Source organism: Oculina patagonica, chromosome 3 (genome assembly GCF_052425735.1).
Source record: "Oculina patagonica isolate OP01 chromosome 3, crgOcupat, whole genome shotgun sequence".
Lineage (NCBI taxonomy): Eukaryota > Metazoa > Cnidaria > Anthozoa > Scleractinia > Oculinidae > Oculina > Oculina patagonica.
The window spans coordinates 24,367,325-24,390,097 of record NC_135760.1 but is presented as its reverse complement, the minus strand read 5'-3'; the positions used below and the strand labels follow the sequence as shown (position 1 = coordinate 24,390,097).

The window sequence follows — 22,773 nt, the reverse complement described above, 5'->3', positions numbered from 1 at the left end:
ACTGAAATGCGTCAGCCACCTAAAGCGTTGGAAAAATTGGTCTTTAGGTAAAAACCCCGCCTTTGTTAAGTATTGCAAAAAGGCTGCACTTTGCTAAGTGTTACAAATTTATATTTTCTAGACGTCTAGTTCAATCGTTTATTTGTATTGTGCGAAATATATTTTTATAAATTGAGACCATTATGTCATTAAGTAATAATGCAATCTTGAAAACATTCCAGATTTTCGTTATTAAATAGAAACACAAGAAAATTCAAATTTGGGAAAACAAGCCTGTCAAAATGACCTTGCCATGGTGATTTCAAGTTACTGGCACAATAACTAATCCTACCAATTATTGCGAGATAAATTTTAGATAAACGCGCAAAGTTTGGCAGCGTTTGGTTGAATCTTGAAAAAGTAATAAGCGTCCAAAGTCAGCGCGGGCCTCAAAAGCCCCCCCCCCCCCTCCGGCCTGAATAGGTTTAAGTGACTGTTTTTCCCGTGATTTCTACTGTACTGTACCCTGCCTTTCAAGTCAAAACAGATAGCTAATTATTAAGCGCCCGATTTTAAGCTTCTCAAGCTTCTCAAACTTCTTGTTATTAATTTCAAAAGTGGCAAATAAATGATGATGATGATGAAGATGGAATTGCGCATGACACTCTGTCTCACACCACCATCACGTTTTACCATGAGCACACCTCTCCTCAGTCAAAGTTAAAAAATCTTTTTTATGCCTCTTATACTGAAGCAGCAAAGAGTTTTCTGAGAAGGGATATAGTTACTTTCACTACTTGAAATAGTATTCCATTCCCATTTTTATTTGAAGAACAATTTTCAGCTAGCGAGGACGCAAACAAGTATGTGAAAAGGTTGGATGGGGGAATAGAATGCTTTACGGGGTTTTATATCCAAAATAGCAGACAGATGCGTGTAAACCAGAGGAGATTATAAGTAGAAGGGCTTGAAACCGGCAATTTATAGGTAATCTTCAGGGTCGCCGGTAGCCAGATCTTCACAACGGACGAGGCAAGATCTTGCTATGTGCTAGGGGGTTCTGGATGCATGCCCACCAGAAAATGTTGAAATTTAGTTTTTCATGAGGTATTTCTTGATAAAAATCAATCTTGTTCAACTGAGGATTATTTTCCCGACAAAAGTTTTTAGTTTTGAGTTAAAATTAAGACGAGGCAGTTACGGGCCTGATCTTTATAAATTTTCAAATCTCCTTACAAACAGCTTTTATATTGTCTTCCGAACTCGCACGTCATGAAACTCCAACGAGTACAGAATGCCGCAGCTAACTTCCGGACTAGTCACAGGTTCACCGAGATTCTACCATGCAACATACAGGCTTAACCACCTTCATTGGCTTCCTATAAGTCCCATAAGTTACAGTTAAAAAGGTACAGTTTGGGCCCTTTTGGGAAAGTGCAACAACTGAAACATGGATTCAGCCAATGTTCACTCAACGCCCAATGAAGTCAAATAAGAAAGTGCCACACATGACCAGACGATGTGGAACTAAAAAAAAAGGTTTTTGGCCTTTGTGATGACATGCCACCAGGAAGATAAAGCCTTATTTTCATTCCACATAGATGCATTAGGTCCCCTGATTAACAGCTGCCATTTTTAAAATCCCTTTGTAGTTTGGGCCTTTTGGAAAGACGCTTCCACGTGGATTCAGCCTGATTTTCACTCCTGGTCAAAAGAATTCCAATAAGTTTCCCTTCAGATCCTCCAAAAACGGCCAGTTTGAAACTTAAAATCTTAAGTTTTGGTCTTTTTGGGAAAAATGCCACCACGTGAATTCGGCGTAATGTTCCCTCCACGTCCATAGTATAAATCAAATAAGAAAGTGGCACTATTTCACTCCAAATGACAATTTTTTCCCTTTTGATGAAAAGCTGCCACTAAGTTCAAGTCTTTTTTTTTTTTTCACTCCAGATCCAACTGCCACTTTTAAACTTGAGATGTGCATTTTGGTTCTTTTTGGGAAAATGCCACCACGTAGATTCACCCTAACGTTGAACTCATATTTTATATTTCAATCTGACAGTATTTGGTAGATCTGGAGTGAAACTTAGGCGTGATCTACGTGGTGGCTTTTCATCACAAGGGGAAAAAATCGTCATTTTGAGTGAGAGTGCAACTTTCTTATTCGATTACTATGGATCTGGAGGGCCGGAACGTAACGCCGAATTTGGTATTTTCGCAAAAAGGCAAAAAAATGAAGATTTTGCTGGTGATGCATTTCGTCGTGTCTTGACGTCGTGTCATGTCTTTCACGTTTTGGCGCGAAAACTAGGATTCGTTACCAGTCTCCAGTCTGCCATGACTCCTTCAGTTATCCAACATGGCCGATCGTCAAACTCCTGAGTCAAACAGTACAAGTACGGGAACATCTTCAAGTTCCCAGAGCCAGAGTGTCCCTTCTTCGGCAAGTATGGACTCGGCAGGTACTGCCGCTACACTTCCCACTCAGGATGTTGTAGATGGAATGTCAGACGAGGAAGAACACAAGATCTCTAGCTGGGGAAGATTGTTTCCCTTGGGTACTGGCTTCGAAAAAATCGGTGAGTGATTTTAATTTTTAAAAAGCTTTTGAAATACCTTACGTATTATAAAAGGAAAAACATCTAGTGAAGAAAAGATAAATTGTAGTTCTAATTTGACCTTTTCCACACTTTGCGCCTTTTTGTAGTTCTGGCCTCAGGGATGTCTGAATAATTGTGATATTCAGTTTACATAAATTATCAAAGCTCAGCGCAACTGTTGCAATTGAAGAACTTGAGCAATTTCATAAAATAAGTTTCCAGCAGTTATCCAGTAGTTTCCTTAACTGGACAGCACATTGTTTCGTGTACAATGTAGTTATATTGCTAGTGTAAAATCCCATTCAAGCAGTTGTCCAAGATTTATTTCCCAAATTGGAGAGCACATGGTCCTGTGTAGAATATTATATTTTTATAATTTATAAAGCCCTGGCTAAACGATCAAACATTTTTGGCCAACATGGTGTTGGTCGCACACAACATGGGGTGACTAAACAAGCAAACATGTTTAATCAAACATCTACCAGAGTGAGCCCACATAACGCTTTGTGCATATTACCACTGAAAATATGGTGTGACATCACATAGATTCAGATTGTGATTGGTTACTTTTTCCTGCTTGGGCTTGCTTTGAGGTGGCTAAACGATCAAGCATTTGCTCGTGAAGCAAAATGTTGAATGAAAATGTTTGATCTAGATCTAAGAAACCATTGGGCTGTTCCAGAAAAAATCCACACACCCCCGACTGATAGGATTCTGGAAATTCTCGCGGGAGGCGGGGTTAAAGGCTCTGGAAATCCAGGCGGGAAGGGGGGTTGAACTTCAAAAAGTTTTCTGCAGGGGTCAACCGATAATTCAAGCGCTTCGAACATTTAGTTCGGGATGGTGACACTTCAGCGCCCTCAGATCCTGAAAAAGTAGATTATATTTTTGTTCATATATTTCTCACCTGACATAAATGATAATCTAAGTCCTTCACAGGTCCTTTTATTGCAGAAAACATTAAAAAAAGATACAAAATTAAAGAGAACCCGTCACAAGATCTCACAACGTTGTTGCAACGAAGATCGTGAAACGCCTGACACATTTCTACCTGTACCCAGACCCAGCGAAAAGAAGTTTAGACTTTTGTTATTCGAAAGATTTTGATTTAGAAGTTCTCGATCTTTAGTGGACAGGACTGACCTTATGTCTCAAAAAGCAGGTGAAGAGGAATGACTATTTGACTCTTTTATCATATTTTTTACTAATCGTATTACTTTAGGACCATATCTAGCGCAGAGTAGAATAAAGGGCAACTGATTTTAATGAGCTAAGAATGTAAACACTTGTTCACTTTTTCGTATTTTTGCTCCTTTCTTATTTTAGTTCCACGCGATAGAAATTTCTTAGCTTAATATTTGCTGATGCTTTAGAAATTAAACAAGAACATCTTCTAGCCGTGATTGTGCATATTTTCTATTAAAATTTAATTAAATTTAAGCATAATAATTTCTTCTGGAAATCCAGGTGGGAGGGGGGTCTTTGGTCTTGGAAAGCCAGACAGGAGGGGGGGTCTTGTGCTTCAGGAAATCCAGGTGAGAGGGGGGTTAAAAAACGACCCCATCCGTCGGGGGTGTGTGGATTTTTTCTGGAATAACCCATTTAAATGCAATGTTGAGAGAGGCAGCTAAAGAGTCAAACATGCTCTTTCAACATGATGTTGGATGAAAATGTTTGATCGTTTAGCTAGGGCTTAACATGTGGTGGGATCACATATTTTCCAATTTTAGAAGTAATACTGGATTTAAGAATTCCTCTGGCTGCCAAAAAGACTCAACCTAGGGTTTTGTTCAATTAAGCAATCCCAAAATTTTTACCATGGTGTTAGTTCCCAAATTAGGCAGTGCATTATCAGGGTCATCCAGGGATTTGGGGGTATGGTATAAATAATAAGAAAAGCATTTCTATAGTACCATATACAAGAGGTCACAGTGCTTGCTTTACAGTGTAAAAGTAATATTTGAAATAGAAAAAAATAAAAATATATATATTTATCTCACAAAAGCCCAACATAGCAACAGACCCTCTTACCTCATCTGTGATTACTGGTAGTTTATTATAATGGTCCGGACACACTAGACGACAAGTCGCAGGGACAGGTCCCCCAACAAGTCCCTCTGTGTGTACTGCTTCAAAACAAGTCGCTGTGACAAGGCCCTTGTTCGGTGTACATGCAGCAAATTTTGAAGAGTGGGAATGTGAACTAGCTTTCCAATTCAATATGACAAAATACATAACGCTCTCTCATTGGTTAGTTCATATTTTGTTGCAGCGACTTGTCGCAGAAGTGTACAAATGCTGTGACAACACTGTTTTTGTTCATTTTGTCGCTGCGATCAGTCACACGAACTCAAACTGGTTTGAATCGTGCAACTGATTGCAGCGACAAAATGCTGTCACAGTGACAAAGACTGTCGCAAAAATGCACCATGTCACAGGAGGCAGCATGTTGCAGCAACTTGTCCCCGAGGCATATTGCAGCTACTTGTCACCTAATGTGTCCCGATCTTAATTATTCCATAATCAATAGTAGTATTTTGATTTCTCTATAGATCTTGAAAAAGATGTGAACACATTTGGCCGTGGTGCAAACAATGACATCTGTTTTGAGCCAAGAGCTTTCAAAAAGAATCCACAGTATCAAGCAATCAGCACAAAACATTTCAAATTATACAGGGTATGTTAATATAAGTAACAAAGTCTTGTTTTTATTGTGCAGTTCTAGAAAATATCCATACCCACCCCATGAAAGGTCGTTGGAAATTCCTAGGGGGTGGGGGTCTCAAAAGCCACAATTTTTAAAGGAAAGGATGGGGTTTAACAGGATTTTCCAGAGGGGGGGGGGGAATCCTTCCGTCCATGTCTATGACTATAGATAATAATATTTTTAAGATGTACTGTGGAATATTGACAAGTAATAGACCCAATGCAAATATGGCTGCTGTTAATTTTCGGCATCCAGAAGAATCATTTGCCAACAAAATTAAATTCTTTAACTTAAATTTTGGTCAAAAACACTGAAACTTCTAGAATTATAGCAGTATAATTCCATATACTATCAAGTGTCACTGTCAGCGTCTTCAGAAACTTGACCAAACAAGAGAAATGAATGATAACCGTTTTTGCATAAGGTCTATGGCTCTATTATTTTTACTTTTAACAAAAAATAGACTTTGATAAGTTGGTTTCTCTTTGATCCAGGGCTGTTGTTTTCGGGTAGATGCTATTTTAGGTAGAATTTGATCTGTATTCCGGTTATTATCTTTGTAAGTACTGCTTAGAGTTTTGAGACTCATCTCCTAAATGCTTACATCTTAATACAGCCTCTGTAATGTTAAATGACTTGGGAGTTTTATTACTGTCCCTAGATGAGTTTCATAGCTCACCTTCCAGCATTTTCCTTTATTGTACCTTACCGATAAGTTCCCAAAGAAATCTTTGCCCCCCCCCAAAAAAAAAAAAAAGAAGTGATAAAATTTCAAATCCCAAAAGTTATGATCCTCTGGAAGCAGCAACCTCAAACTGGACTTGTCTGGTTATGAGAAACAATGGAAATAACAAATGCAACAACCTGTATCAAAATGGTAATGATATTTGTTTAGGTGACTACTAGGGGGTACTCCCTTAAATTTACTACAGAGGTGTGCCGCTGAGTCTCTGAGACTGTGGAACTGTTCCAGAGAAAAAAAGCTGAATTTGCAACCCTGTTCAAGACAAACATTGCAAAATAGATACCCTGTTCCAGACAATATCCACAATGGAAATATATGTGGATAGATATAAAAACACAAGCATATATCACAATACGCTCACTTGACTTCGTCTATGGCTCAGAGATAAAGGGATGATAGGAGCGGAGTTTCAAATTTGATCATGTTTAATCAGGATTCTAGGGAAAAAATCGACCCTGTTCCAGTGTCAAAAGGCTCAATTCTATACCCTGTTCCAGAGTCAGAGAGGCAAAAAGCATACCATGTTGAGCGGCACATACCCGTATAGCCCTTATATTGGAGTACCCCCTCCTCTCCAAGGGAGGTGACCCTTATTAATTTTGTACTTTTCATCCTCTGTGTATTTGAAAACATTTTCAGTTTATGAAGATGGATTGGCCCACACTGCATTTTATCTACTCAAAATTAGCAAGCTCCCATAAGTTGTGACCACCTGAAAGTAACAGATAGGAAAAGGCTGCTAAATTGGAATGTGGGTCGTTACTCTCTGATTTTGCACTGTTTTAACACAAGTTCAATTATTTTTCAATATGTATTTCTAGGAGTATGGAGCAGATGGAACATTTAATGTATTTATAACAGATCTAAGGTAAATCCTACACTTAAAGCCCTGATTCCATGATTTTGATTCAACATTGTTGGATAAAAAGTGGGAGACATGAGTGGGGGTTAAAACCCAGGGCAAAGGGTAATGGAGACAGGAACTCTACATGAGCCAGAAGAAGAGAAGGCAGGAACTGGGAACTGTAATGTTAAGATATGGGAGAAGGAATTTCAGACACCCTATTCCTCCTTAAAAAACCATAAAATTCTGATAATAAGCCCTGGGCTTATACAACTTTGTGAGGGGCTTATATTCGAGGAGGGGCTTATAAGCAAAATTTTCAAGAACGTTTCAAAATGAGCCAGGGCAGTGTTGATCAAAATACGTTTTTAGTTAAAAAGTCATAATAAGTCAACATTTAGCCCTGTTCAGTACTGCCATCCAGCAGAGGGGGCTTATATCTGGGGGGCTTATAACTGGATGTATTTTTTCTGTTTACAGGTAGATGGGCCTATAACACGGGGGGCTTATTAACAGAGGGAAGTTATAACCCGAATTGTATTGGAAACATTTGGCACCCAAATGCTGTTTGGCAAGGCTTGTTACTGTTAAAAAATTGTTGAATCGAAATGCCAGGATGATTGAGCCAGTCAAACCTCAAAACTTTCATAACTTTAAATTAATATCAACAAAAGAAAAACAAATTGGTTGTCAGTTTAGCAGGGTTGTCAGTGGGTTTTTGAGTAGCAGGTTCCATCCAAAAAGTAGGCGGCTACGAAACACTCAGAACTTGATAACACACACTCAGAACTGACCTACTAATATTTTTGGAGTAGCTGATCAGTATTCTAAATACCCGGTGAAATCACGGCAAAAAAAGTTGGATTTGCCCACTTTTGACTCGCGTCAAAGATGAGACAAATATGGATGACTATCTTTGACACAGATGTCAAAGGTAAGCAAGTCCTTTGACGTCGCCTTTGACAGGGATTTGACGCGCGTCAAAGTTATAACAGATTTGACGCGAATCAAAGGTACCTTTGACATCACATTTGATCACATTTCACTGTACCTTTGTCACACCTTTGATAAACGTCAAAGGCGTGGTACCTTAGACCAAAATCAAAGATGGTATTTGCCGCAGTCAAAGGAATGACAGAGGTTTGGCAAAGACGGTCTTTACCACCTTTGACCTAGGTCAAAGGTACGGGTCAAATCCAGTTTTTCGTGCCATGTCAATGCGCTGGTTGCCAGCTTATTTTGACAACCCTGGTTTAGACTGCCAAGCACTTTTTCTCTATTTCATTTTATTTTTCAGTTCAAATGGGACATTCATCAATGGAGAAAAAATTGGTAACTTATTATTTGTTTCATGAGTTCAACCATTTGTCTGATGCTCAATTAATTATCCTACTAATTGCGATACATTTCTTTTAATGTAAGTCAGGAGAATTAGTTTTGGTATAACACCAAAACCATATCCTCTAGAGCAATGAGTATCCTTTCCCAAAATCAGAACTCAACTTAAAGCAAAATGATATGTTGTCATTTGGAAATTCATTTAGTTTGTTTCATTTGCTTTCACATGTCTCTTTAGGAGTGGCTTTACTATTGTAAACAGTAAAAAACCATTTAATAGTATATAAGCTCATTTTTTACTTTCTAATCAATTAAATTTCATAATCTTTTTAATCATTTATAGGTAGAAACAATACACATCCAATAAAAAACAATGATGAAATAGCATTATCATTAAAGAAACACAAAGGTAAGAGACTTAATCATATGAATAATTATTTATTAAAAATAAAATTGAAATCATTTTACAGTATTTAAGCATGACAGAGTATTATGTGTAAATGAGGAATTTTTTTTGTAGCTTATGTATTTCAGAATATCAGCCAAGCTGACGAAGAGTTTAAGTCACTTCCAGAGGTATGTAAATAGAGGATAATACATGGTTGCGCAGAGATATGAAATTCATCTTCGAGTGTTCAAATCGATAGCTCGCGAGTGAGCGCAGCGAATGAGTGAGATGTTTATTATGTTTATGTGTATTATTCTGTTTATTATATAAACCTACTAATTACGATGTTTTTGATGATTTTCCGAAGATTTCTGACCTTTTTCCAAAGATTTTCAAAATGTTGTCCGAAGGTTGTACGAATGTTTCCGAACATTTTCCGAACTTTTCCGAAGATTTCCGAAGATTGCCAAGGAAGATCCAAAGATGTTCTAACTTGATATCGATAAACTTTGGCCCATTGAGCATTGAAACATGGCAAACTCTGCGAGCTGTTTGGTCAAAAGTGATATCACACATGTGTGGATATCATTTTAATTCACACATGTGTCATACCATTTTTATCGATTTGCTACCACTCGCTATACCACTGCATTTTATGTAATAAAATGGGATAATTTTTGTTGTAAAAGATACTTTTCTACAGCTTTAAAGCAATAACTGCAAAAGCAACTCATAACAAAAATTATTCATGAATTTTAAAACTCAAATTAACTACATGTACATTTTGATCACATGTTGAACCTTACTCCTGCATGAAACTTTCTCACAGTGTATAGACAGAATCAGCTAACATATTTACATCCTTGTTACCACCCAAAATCATGCCATGTGTTATAATTGATTTGGAGGTTACAATTGTCCAGGTTGTCACTCGCAACTGAGTGCATGGGATTATATATAAACAAAAATTATGATATTTATTGTAACCTCCCAAATGAATCACACATGTTAGCCAATTTTGTCTACTCCTCTTATTGTTTTTCAAAATTACTTTTTTCTATTTAGTGGTTATATTTTTGCTGGTGTATTGCAATGCTTTCACTTAGAAAAAGATTTTTTTGCTTGGCTTCATAAAGGATATTAATAATTATTATTATTATTAATTTTGATATTATTAATAATATTGTTTTATTTAGGATTTAAGGGAGAAGTATGTTTTGTCCACGGTTATTGGACGGTGAGTTTAACTGTTTCGCAATAACAATAGAATTTCAAGACGTCAATGATAAAGCTAAGGGTCCCGGCATTTGGAAACTCAATTGTTCCTTACTAAGCGATGAGGTTTATGTTGAAAGAATAAACTCTTTAATACCTACTTGGGTACAAGAAGGGAAGAAGGATCTCAAAGACCCACGATCAGTATGGGACTGGGTAAAATATAATATTAAGAAATATTCGAGAAAATACTCAATGAAGAAATGTAAGGAAAAAAAAGCTGAAGAACAGATGTTAAACAAGCCATTTCAAGATGCTTATAAAATTTTTAAAGACAATCCGTCCCAAAAAAATTCAGCAGCTTTAAATGCGGTACAAGAACGAATTGAGAAACTTTATGAACAAAAGCTTGAGGGTATAATTGTGAGATCCCGGGCACGCTGGCATGAACACGGAGAAAAAAACTCCAAATATTTTCTTAATTTAGAGAAACGTAATCATATAAAAAAGCATATTCGGAAACTTCGCATGAGCGGCATGATCACTACCAACCCTTATGAAATTTTGGAAGCTGAAAAGACGTTTTATGAGAACCTTTACAAATCCAAGCATAACTGCTGTCCACAAAACGAATCATATTTCAGGTATGAAGACCTGCCAATACCGACTCTCTCTCAAGAACTCAGACAAAGCGGTGAAGGAGTAATTAGCCTAGAAGAATGCACTGAAGTTTTAAATTCATTTCCTTTAAATAAGGTTCCAGGCAATGATGGACTACCAGTAGAATTTTACAAAACGTTTTGGGCTTCAGTTGGGAAACTTCTAGTGGAATGTTTTAACAAGTCATTTGAAAAGGGGGAAATGAGTTCATCCCAGAAGCAGGCCGTGATTACGCTTATTGAAAAAAAGGATCAGGATCGCTGTGAGCTTAAAAACTGGAGGCCAATCTCACTTTTAAACGTTGACGCAAAAATAGCTTCCGAAAGTTATTGCCGAAAGAATGAAACGTCTATTACCAGTGTTAATTCATGCAAATCAAACAGGATATATTCCAGGTAGAAATATTGGGGAAAACATACGTTCAATTCTTGATATAATGAGCTTCACGCGAACTAAAAATTTGCCAGGTCTACTGTTATTCATTGACTTTGAAAAAGCTTTCGATAGCTTAGAATGGAATTTTCTTAATAAGTGTTTGGATCTATTTAATTTTGGACCTGATTTCAAAAGATGGGTTAACACCTTTTACAAAAATGTCAAAAGTTGCACAATAAACAATGGATTATGTTCCCACTATTTTGATATTGAACGTGGGGTGCGACAGGGTGACCCTCTTTCTCCATATCTTTTTGTAATAGCTAATGAAATATTGGCTATTGCTGTTAGAAATGATGAAAACATCAAAGGGATAAAGTTAGATGGCACGGAAACTAAATTGTTACAGCTTGCTGACGATACAACTACTATTTTAGCTGATTTGAACTCTGCTCAGACTTTGCTTAAATTACTTGATTACTTCGAGAAAATTTCAGGATTAAAATTAAACGTCATGAAAACTGAAGCCATGTGGATTGGATCTCTTCAGGACTGTGAAGAGGAACCACTTGGTTTTAGGTGGAAAAAATTTGTCAAATTTTTGGGTATCTTCATTACATATGACGTCAAGCTACTTGTTGAAAAAAATTTTAAACAAAGATTGAAGAAAATTGCACAGTTAATAAATCTTTGGAAGTCAAGAAACCTTTCCATTCATGGCAAAGTTAACATAATTAAAGCAATCCTTCTCCCAAAAATGATCTTTCCAAGCTCTTTTTTAAGCACTCCGTCATCTGTAGTAAAAGAATTTAACTCCTTGGTTTTTAACTTCCTGTGGAATGGGAAAGATAAAGTTACCCGACGCTCAACATACGCACCTTTTAACTTAGGTGGTCTTAAAATGATCGACTATGAAAACATGATAAAAGCATTAAGATTAAGCTGGCTGAAACGAATTATGGATGTAGAGTGCTCTGGTTTTTGGAAGCTTTACCTAAATTATCTTTTGAGCAACCAAGGAGGTTTATTTTTCTTTCAATGCAATTATGATGTAAATAAATTAAATATTTCATCAACCTTTTACCTTGAACTTTTATCATGGTGGTCTGAATTAAGAGAAAGCGCAGACCCTGACAGAGGTTACAAATATATTTTATGGAATAATAAAGAAATTTTGATTGAGGGCAGGACTATTTTTTATAGGCATTACTTTAATAATGGTGTTGTTTTTACAAAGGACCTGCTTTTTGATAAGACAAATACTGAGTCTTTCAGTACCATGAAAATACAAGGTTTATCAAATACAAACTTTTTAGTTTGGACTGGTCTAAGACAATCTGTCCCACCGAACCCACGTGGCAATGTGCCTAGCTCTAAGAAAGTTATTGATATAGAAAATTATAAATGTCGAAATTACTATTGTCACTTAATAAAACTCAAATATGAAAAACCTAGCAAATGGGATAAACTCGGTCTAGAATTTGATTTGAGAGAAGATCAAATTTCATGGGCATACCTTCTACCTTTGAGGGTAGCAAGCGAACCTTATGTACGCTCCTTTCAATACAAGGTGTTAAATTCTATTCTCTTTTCAAATGACCGCCTGTTTAAAATAGGCTACGTAACAAATCCTAACTGTACTTTTTGTCAAGTGAGTCGAGAAACTATCAATCACTTTTTGTTTGAATGCACTTTTTCAAAGTCCTTTTGGAATACGGTGACCGTTAATATTTTGAATAGGCTTGGTAGTTGCAGGTGTCTTTTGTTACGTGATGTTATTATTGGAATTCTGAAGGAGGGAATGGACTTGGTAAACTATATAATAATTTTAGGAAAAACGTATCTTTGGACCTGTAAACGAAAAGGAATTAAACCCAACTTTGATCACTTCAAACAAATTTTAGAAATCAAATACGAAACTGAAAAATATATTGCTTTTAAGACAAATCAGATTAACGTGTTCAACAAAAAATGGAAAGCATTTGAGGAAAACGTCTAGAATAAGTAAACTTAAGTAATAAGTTAGGTAAGGTAAAGTAATTACTCCTGTTGTACCTATAATTTTGTATGTTTTAGTATATGGTGTAAAAAAAAGCCTTGAGAAACTAAATTGTAAAGTTAAAATCTATTGCACATAAGTATAGGTTAAATCTTATCCTCTAATTTTGTAAAGTGTTGATTATCAATAAAAAAAAATAAAAAAATAAAAATAAAAAAACAATGTGCAAAATTGCTGTTAAGGCATTTATTGTCAGGTCAAAAATCCATGAATACCTTGATTTGATTTTGTCATGCAGCCACCGATCTTATCAGATGTGAGATAAAACCTTAAGGAAAGCACAAACAAATGGTCACTTGTGATCAGTCGCAAAACCAGGCTTCAATCACTGACATTTCCTTTTAAAAAATTGGCTGTTACCCTGCAGTTTTTTCATTGTTAATTTAATGTATTTTTTTGTGAAACCAAAGTGGAAATCAAATTTTAGTGTTCATGGCTTTTTGACTTTCACACTAAGATCATAAAAAAATTGGAAAATTCCGTCCCCAGTGGCTACGGTGTTGTGATTTCATTATATTCTCTGCATTCCCTTACTTCTAATTTTCTTTTAAGTCAGCAAACCTTACAGTACATGCTTAACTTAGTCACTGTGTGTAAATATTTAGTAAAGGTTGATTGATTGATAATTGACTGATTGATTGTCTTATTGTGTTTTACCAGAGGTGCTTGTGGTGAGGTGCGCCTAGCTTTCAGCAAGGGATCTTGCCAAAAATATGCAGTCAAGATTATCAGCAAGAAAACATTTTCAGTTGGGGTGAGTTCCAAGTCTGGTCTTTTTATTTGAAAATTGTTAGAATAAAATTTAGCCTCTGTTGAGATTTGAACTGTTTGCTTTTCAACACTTAAAAACTCAGGATTGACTTTTGAAATAAATTAGCTGAATAAGTCACAATATAACTTATTTTAATTAATAAGCTTCTATGTTTGATTTTCAGCCCAGACAAGCAGCTCTGAGGGATGAGGTGGAAATACTGAAGAGGCTTCATCATGTAATTACTTAAAAATTAAATACATATTTCATCCAGCAATTTGTTGGATATTTAGCCTGTTTATTAGTTGATTCCCATCAATAATAATTTTTTATTTTGCTTGTTCTCCCTTGGTTTGTTTCCTTCCTTTCCTGTTTTCTTGCAATTAAGTCTTGTGTAGAACATAAGATTTAAATTTTAATCACTTTTCTGCTATTTGATAAAGTAATGTAATGAGAAATAATTTATAAGCTATTAGGGAATTACAACTGGCTAATAAGCAGTTACTCTATAGAACTTGCTAACTACAAGGTTGTTTCTTCTTTCAGCCATGTGTGATCAGAATTGAGGATGTTTATGAAACAGACGAAGTCTTGTACATCGTTCTAGAACTGTACCATTTTTTTATTATATTAAATAGGTGTCATGTAATATAATAAGTTTAAAACCTTTCACTTAATTCAACTGATATTGCACACCTTCGGGGATTAAAAATACCCTGAATTTTGCTTGCCTGCTGGGGCAGAAAATACCTGCTTGCCTAAGTTAATTGTTTTATTTTGAACCATAATTGAGTGAACTGAACTGAACTGAAAAGTTTTAGTCAGCAGATGACTCACCTGAGCCCTTGTCAATCTAGCAAGTCTGAAGTGAGCATGAAAAGTTACTCACCTGACAGGAAAAACTGCTTGTCCAGAAGGCCAGATGGGACTTTTTTCTAGTCATGTCCAATGCTCCGTTATAGGAAAGAAGTGTAGCAGCTCTCTTAAGCTTGTAATTCTACCAAGTTGGTCCTCTAGTATGGCAGTTGCTATTGTTTTGGGGGGTGGGGGCATTGTTCCTGTTGCTTGTTCTATTCTTCTCTTGAAGAGTAGCAAGTCATTCATGTAACTGAGACCTTTCTAGAGCTGCTACCCGACTCTTTCATTATAGAAGTGTTCAGCCTAGGAGAGGCTCCTTGTTAGGAGAAGTATCTGTTCAGAGGTGTCCATTGAAGTGATTTTCTGGAAATCGTTTGGCAAAGAGAGTGTTTTTCAAAAATACTTGACAAAAACTTTTCAAAAAAACATGGTCATTATATCATTTTAATGCTATTATTGGTTTTAGATATGTCTTGAGTGCATTTTTTAGAGGACAGATTTAAATGACAAACTTTTGCCATCTTCTCTTTTCTGTTTTGTTGTTGTGTGTTGATTTATAACTGCAGTGTAGAAGGTGGAGAACTGTTTGACCGAGTTGTAAGTGTCACAAGATTTGAGGAGCCTACTGCAAAGCTGCTATTTTACCAGATGCTTGTAGCAGTAAAGGTGGGTGCTTTCTGTTCTTTGACTTGCTGTGGCTTGCAATAACATGCAGACACTGCCCAAGGCAACGGTTACGTTTAATTTTCACTGCTGTCATTCATCTAAGCGGACCTCTCAGCAAACAGAATTTCACTTTAACTGGTTCAAAATGTCACGACTGATGGTAATGTGATTGCTAGATTTCAATCCATGTTTTTTAAGGTATGTTGGCTGTCGCCATTATAATAATTGACAGCAGTAAAACATGGATTTTTTGGTTGGGTTTTAAACTTCAGAGTTTGTGTCTTATTTACTGGTGCAGTAAGTAATTCCTATCTGTCTTCTTGCCCTTGTTTTGGGGAGAATGTGTTTGCACTGCACACTATGGTCTTATTTCATTGTTAGCTGTAGAGAAAAATAAAAATTGTTCAAGGCACTGCCACAGTTAAATGAAATAATTTCAAATAATTTTGATCATTACATTACATTTTCTTTTAAAATAACTGCTGAATAATGTGATATTTATTTGACAGTATTTACATGAACAAGGGATAACACATAGAGACTTGAAGGTATAATGTAATGTGATTTGAATTTCTTTTAACATTAATATGACAGTTCTTGTAAAAGTATAACTTTAAAATAATTGTATGAACTATAAATGATATAAATTGAAGTATGAAAAATTCACAGTGATGTTAGTTCTTTGATGTCTTTTTTAGCCTGAAAATGTTCTTCTATTTTCTGAGAAGAATGAAACTGTGATCAAGGTATGTCTAAGTTTTTTTAAAATGTTACTTAAGATCTGCATTTTCTACCTGGCCATCCCTTAAAAAATTAAAAAAAAAACATCCATCTTAAAAACTATGAATGCATAACTCTTAATGTTATCTAGCTTACTACAGGCATTGCATGCATTAAATGAAGCGAGATTATCTAACTCTGCAGACATTGGTTCTATACAATTTGATGGAAGACGACAGCTGCATGATTGCATCATTCTGTCAAAATTTGGAAGTTCTTGACAAAAATTCATACTCTCATTGTCCTATTTCACATGGGTTTCAAAATCCTTTTAAAAATTTTAATTACCGTGGCCTCAGGTCAATACCATTTCTTTCTTCAGAAGTTGAAGATTGTCGTTGTGGGCTTAAAAACATTCCTACTGTTCAGGCCCATAGGGAGGGGGGTAGGATGGGTGCATCTACACCCCCCCCCCCCTCACGAACCTTGGAAGTCTGCTTTTTGTGAAAAAAAAATAATTGAAATAAATAAAGAAAAATAAATTAAGGAAAAATTTTGGTATTTCTGTACTTCGACTTTTTACATTCAATATGGTCCTTTGGGTTGAAGGTCCACCATCTGTAGATTCGTGTGGTATATTTTGGACCAAACTGTGTGATTCTAGGTTAATTTCAACAATGTCCTGCACAGTCCTACCGTTCAAAGTGCCATTAATATTCCCAGGTGCTACCATAAAGAGAGGTGATTGGGTATTTGTTGGGCTTGGAACATGGCACTCGGTATTGAAATGTAGTTCCTTGACGAATCCATAATAGAATGGGCCGAAGAGAACAAAACCAGAAAAAGAGAACAAAAAAGGCGGCAGGCAAATCATGTCAATCATGGACAATTTTGTCCGTAAAATGCCACGCAAGGAAGAAAGTGATTTCGCTGTGAGCGAAGAACTTCCAGCGGCTGAAGGTTCTCTTCCTAAAAATACCTTTTGAATTTAAAAATATACCAGAATTATTTTCGTTGCTACTTTCACTTTTACCTGCCTTGTTTCCTAACAAACTGTCTTTAAAAAACACGAAATGTTGTCTCAGATAACCTATATTTTCAAAATTTCCTAAGGGAGGATACCGCCAGACCCCCCTACAGTCTCGCGTCTGCGGCGGTCATACGCACCCCACCCCTCATGCAAAATCCTGGCTATGGGCCTGCTGTTGAAAGATAGTCTCTGAGTAGCAGTTTTTGTTAGTGTTTTTAAAGTAAGAAAAATCTTGAACTCCAGGTGCTAACCACCTTTAATTCATTAATTCTTACGGCTGATGACTAATACAATTAATCAAGGATCGGCTTTAAGAAGGCAGTTCACTAACTGTTCTGGCATTGAAACATATCAAAATTGCTAATCTCTTCTTTTCAGATCACTGATTTTGGACTGTCTAAAGTTGTTGGAGAACAGAGTCTAATGAAGACGTTGTGTGGTACCCCGAGCTACTTGGCCCCTGAGGTTCTCCTAACAGCTGGCATGGGAGGGTACTCTAAAGCAGTTGATCTCTGGAGCTTGGGTGTCATATTGTTTATATGGTGAGTGAGGAAATGACAAGGGATCTTGTTCACATAGTACATGGTCTGAATCCATGTAGACTGCAAAACAGTCGTATTTTTTGCGAATGGGCTCGGTCTACAAATGAGAGGTCTGGAACCAATGTCAAAACTGAGAGTGTGCCTCAATGATCGGTGCTTCGCACCTTCAATAAGTGATTGTTTAACGATTTTAGAGAAAAAACAGCTGTTTTGCAGTTCAGAATCCAACGACCAGCTGTTTAAAACTTAGCTAATGCTAATCTGGGATTTAAAGTTAACCACAGCTTTTTTGTTGTTTCAAATGAAGTGTTTTTCACTGCTTAGCTAGTAAATGGCTTCTTTGCTCTGGCATAAAAAGGAGGAGGGCCTGTATTACTGTTTGGCATTGCCCAATTTTAAAAATAATGTTGAGAGAAACGATTGTGGCATGGTTGCAAATTACTATGATTGCTGTTTTTATTACGATTGATGGAAACGTAAAAGCAACTTTTGTTAATGCATGTAACCGAAAGTGCTATTACATAAAAAAGTGAAATGGTTATGAAGGCAGAAGCCCGGCTAATTTCTTTGTTCTGTGTTTTTGTCCGCTTTTCTGGCCTTGATAGTGCACGATCTTCCAGCCGGTTTTTTTGGGATCTTTGTTTGCTTCTTTCAAGTTTGCCGAGCTTTGTAATCACTTCCCTCTAATTACTATGAATGTGCTGATGATTTTCTTTGACCTTGCAGTCTTGGAGGCTATCCTCCTTTTTCAGAGGAAATAAAGAAGCATACGCTTCACGAACAGATTGTCAAAGGACTGTACTCTTTTCCAAAACCTTACTGGAAAGCTGTCTCGCCAACAGGTATTAACTGCGAACTCATTACGGGCTTAGTGAGTCTCCTTCGCAGCCGTTTTGTGTAGTCACATAACGTCCACCCAAATATAATTGCAAAGTTGGGGGTTTCCCTTCGGTAAATAGGTAAAATAAGTAAATTACCTTTATTTATACACGGTGGTGTTTAGGATAGAAGCATGTGGGGTCCTGTATTGTGGAGGGTAGAAAAATCAACGTAATTAAATGGCGCACAATAACAGATACATGCATCAATAAAAGAAAGTGTTTCCAACTTTCTGAGGGATCACTTGAAGGGTTTTAAAATCTGTTCTCCAATCAATGAAATAGTGCTAGTACTTACTGCTTGTGCTTTTATAGATTCCTTTTTCCTTTTCCTTTTTTTTTTTCTTTTTTTGTGACATGAATGATTGAAGAGTCTATGCAAAATGCCCAACATTTTCTTTGTTGATAAATGAAAAAATTAGAAAAAACATTGTCATTAAAGAAGTGAATATTGTTCATCGTGGTGTAAGATCGGAATGAACGTTTATTCGTTTGTCTCACGATAGAATCGCTTTGAGATGTTGATCGCGACGTTTCGACTGCAAAACTGCTAGTCTTCATCAGGCGATGAGGTCGATTGTTTATGTGTCGCTATTTATGCACGTTGGTTTGCTGTGATTGGTGCAGAAAAAAACAACAACAAAAGAAAACAAAATCGGTCCCAATGTTCACTAAAGGTCAGATAATAACTTTCACTTGGTCATGTTGTTTTTTTTTTTTGTTATTTAGCCATTGATCTAATCAAGAAGCTTCTGACTGTTGATCCAAAGAAGCGAATTACTGTTGATGAAGCTCTTCAACATCCATGGATCTCAGTAAGTTTCTTGTTATTTGTTAGTTGGTACACACTTCACTTTTGTCAGGTTTTCCCTCACAGTGCAACTTTCTTAAGGTACCTTGTCTTTCCCATCAATAAATTTACTGACAACCAACCTTGGTTAGCCCATAAAGCAGCCGTTTTATTTTATCGTAACACGCTAACAGCTAACAGGCGAGCGAGCTGTAATCACTATTTTAATTTATTTGGAAATAAATGGAAAGATGGATGTCCACCCGACTGTAGTTCTTGTACTCTTCACAGCCTTCTTGAGCAGATCGGGCATGACAGCAGAATCTAAAGATTAACTTTGTAATGAGAAAGATATGTAGGCATCCAGTGAACACATAACTCGAAGAATACTTTTGAAACATGATCATTGTAGAAGTTCACCCAACAGGGGGCTGAATAATCCATGACAGTGGCATTATTCATTGAGAAGGGCTATTGCCCGAAACGTTTGGTTTCTTTTAAAAAATATCCTTTTTGGCACCTTCCATCCCTATTTTATTTACATGTAATTTTCTAGTCCCACGCAGTATCTGGAACTTTTGTTCTTATTAACATTATTCATTGCCTCCACATATACTGTTGCTTTCAGCTTATAGCAGCTATGTCGTAGATAACGCACGATTGGTAAAAAAATCTCGCGCCACTTTTTAAACCAATCAGAAGTAAAACCGAAACCAATCGTGACTCGCGCACGCACCTTTTCCCGCGCTTTGCGCCGGCTACATGTAGTTGCTTCAAGTTTTGATTGGTTCACTGGATTGTCTGTGTCTTTGGTGATTGGCCAGAGTGATTACTTTGGTTTTGGTTTTAAAACACTTAATTGAAAACTGCTCTAAGCTGAAAGTTTTCAAGTTCCTTATTTGTTATCCTTCGTCATCTTCTCAAATCTTAGCGTTCCTTGTTCCTTTTTAGTTTGTTATCACGTTTTCAATGTTTATCTTCCGAATTAAACTATTATTTTATCCTTTGACGGGAAGGTTTCTAATTTGTTTATCACTAAAAATAACTTACATATGTCGTGATATGGTCCCTAGGATGACGAGGAGGTAATAGACAAAGCAAATAAGCTGATGTCCTCAGTATCATCCGACATGCCTCCACCCACTGGGCCTGTGAGTACTGTACACATTGAATTGCTAGACTTGGAGCGTCTCCAGGGAGAAACAACCGAGCAACCAAAACAGTTTAAAGTTTTTAAGATGGTTTCCGTCCGACATTCGAGCAATACAGGCAAAAATAAAGTTACCAGAGAGATTTCATAGCATGATAACAGTTTCAGTACAGCTGACAAAAACCTATCAAAACTATAGCACTCAAGCTGACCCCGCGAGAGAAAAATGGATTTGAAATTATCTATATTTTAGTTAAGACGGACGTTTCACGCCAGTTCAAAACAAAATGGCGCGCGTTTTGAACATTTTTACGAGGTTTGACTTTGATTTTCTCGAGAATGCTTTAGAATTTAATTACGGGGTCACTAAGGCAAATGAATTACAGTAAGATCTTTTAAATAGTATACAAAATGTTGCCGTGCTATGAGCAGACTTAATTTTTGGTACTTAATTTTTGCACTCATTGCTCACTTCCAGCGGAATCCGTCTTAATTTCCAAAAAAATGATTATCATTAGGAATTTAACCCCCTAGCGAATGGGACAGGGATGCTCGTCGTCTCGCTTAGGGGTGTAAATTACAGATTTTGGTCTCACTTAGGTGTTCAGGACAGATCACCTTGGCCATCAAAGTCTCGTTTAGGGTTGCACGTGAAGAAATAAGAAACACCATTATACTGAGTTGGCGGTCTAGACTGATCAGGCATAAAAAATGTTTTTTAGGGGTAAAAAAAGCTTGAGCCTCTACCAGATTGGTCTCCTTAAGGGTTTTAATTTTTGTTTCTACTGAAGGTTTTTATGAAGCAGTTCATTATGATAAACAATAGCAGCAAGAAAAGGAAATAATGGGACCGTATTATGGTTCCGTACGTCAGGAAAAAGAAAGGATTTTTTTCTAGGGCAGGGAAAGTTATGAAATTGGTTAAAGTAATTATGAATTTCATGTCAAAGTCAGGAAAAGTCGATAGTTTTAATTTTGATAATGATTGTTTTTTAACAACGACCATCTTATTATGGGCAATAAAAATTGTTTTCTGAAAAAAAATTTAAGACAAATTTAATGTGTATATTAAGGTTATGGGAAGAGTTTGCTCTACACCAGTTGAATGTTTTTTTCATTTTAGCAGGTGCCTAAAAAGAGACATCCTTCTGACGAAGATGACACTCCAGGGCCAAGACGGAAACGGATCTCCACTGACAGTGTTGAGAGTGACAGCACCACAGTTCTGTCGTGACACAATCGCCCAGTTGTGTCACGCGCTGCTGAACTGAAAAAGAAATGAATGCGGTGGTGTCTTGGAACAGGACGAATAGATTTTTTGTTTGATGGTAGATGGGCGTTATAATGTTAAAACAGTATACTTTTGAAAGGTTTAAAATAATTTTATGGACGCCTTTAAGGAAACGAATGTACCTGCACAGGGATACTGGCACTTTTTTTTTTTTGTGAAATCCTTGTCGAACATTCCGAAAAGGTTACGATGGTTATTTTCGAAAAATGGTGTGCTCCAAAACGTTACACATCAGTTTGACGTCAATTTGTTATGTCATGTTGCTTAGCAACCAGCTTATGAAGACCGCAGGCTCAGAAGACTTTAAGAGGTTCTACTACTGCCTCTGAAAAAGGACTGACGTTCGAAACGTCAGCTTTTTCAACTTTTTTGTACTAATAATGTCAGTGGTTTCTAAAGCATGACTGCATAGTATCTTTAGACACAGTGTACGAGCACCAAGGTTCCAGATAAAATTTTAATGTGAAAAGGAATACAAGTGCGACAAATTCTCACTGCCCTCACAAAATTACTAGTGGTTTTGAATTTGTCAGGTCAGGTAGCTGACCTCGTCGGGATTTTGAACTATGACTCTCTTATCTGGAACACTGGAGCACTTAAAAAATTAGTTGGTACTGACTCGTACATGACCATTTCTTACCCTCAGTTACATGTAAAATTGCAAAGTATACATTGTATTCTTGTCAAACAAGACGAATTATTGTTCAAAATCGAACTTATTATTGCTTCGGTATTAAAGAAATGAAGTTTGAGATATCAGAGTCTTCTTCTTTGAGTTATTCCATGATTGTAGGTGGTATGGTATGGAAAAAGATAATATAATGCACCGAAAAAGACCCTGGTTATAGGCGCATCCGTCTGTTATTAAACACCGCTATTATAGAACACTCCTAATATGTGCCCTCCCCCGGATCCAAGTTTTCCATGCTACTTACTAGCGCCCTCACCGAACACTGAACTTCGGACAGAAATTGGCAATGAATAAATTTGTAAGTAGAGTGGAGAGCAAAACGTTAAAGATTATAGTGGCTTTCTTATAATTGACCGCTCGAAAAGGACTCAACTTGAACCTGAATGGAAGTGCTTATCTGGCCATGCTTGCTAGAATAACTAGAGTCTTTGTGCCTCTTTCTAATATTTCCAGTGGCTGATCTAGGACAGGTGCCCCCGTCCACTCCTTATTTTTT

At 36.7% G+C, this 22,773-nt stretch overlaps 1 protein-coding gene across 2 annotated transcripts; it reads left to right on the top strand.

Annotated features, from left to right (window-relative positions):
* The first annotated feature begins 2,329 nt into the window (after window positions 1-2,329).
* On the top strand, window positions 2,330-22,338 carry LOC144647147 (serine/threonine-protein kinase Chk2-like). Of its 2 annotated transcripts, none has more exons than XM_078506901.1 (18): window positions 2,330-2,558; window positions 5,132-5,256; window positions 6,853-6,899; window positions 8,173-8,207; window positions 8,557-8,622; window positions 8,734-8,789; window positions 9,798-9,838; window positions 13,571-13,664; window positions 13,846-13,899; window positions 14,208-14,272; window positions 15,086-15,185; window positions 15,695-15,733; window positions 15,884-15,931; window positions 17,314-17,477; window positions 18,204-18,319; window positions 19,085-19,170; window positions 20,219-20,296; window positions 21,422-22,338. In XM_078506901.1, exons 1-18 carry the CDS (start codon window positions 2,339-2,341, stop codon window positions 21,527-21,529), a joined length of 1,542 nt encoding a protein of 513 aa, XP_078363027.1. In that variant the 5' UTR covers window positions 2,330-2,338; the 3' UTR covers window positions 21,530-22,338. The 2 variants fall into 2 exon arrangements, with proteins under 2 accessions (XP_078363027.1, XP_078363026.1); XM_078506900.1 differs by having other exon boundaries at window positions 21,419-22,338.
* Window positions 22,339-22,773: the final 435 nt, after the last annotated feature.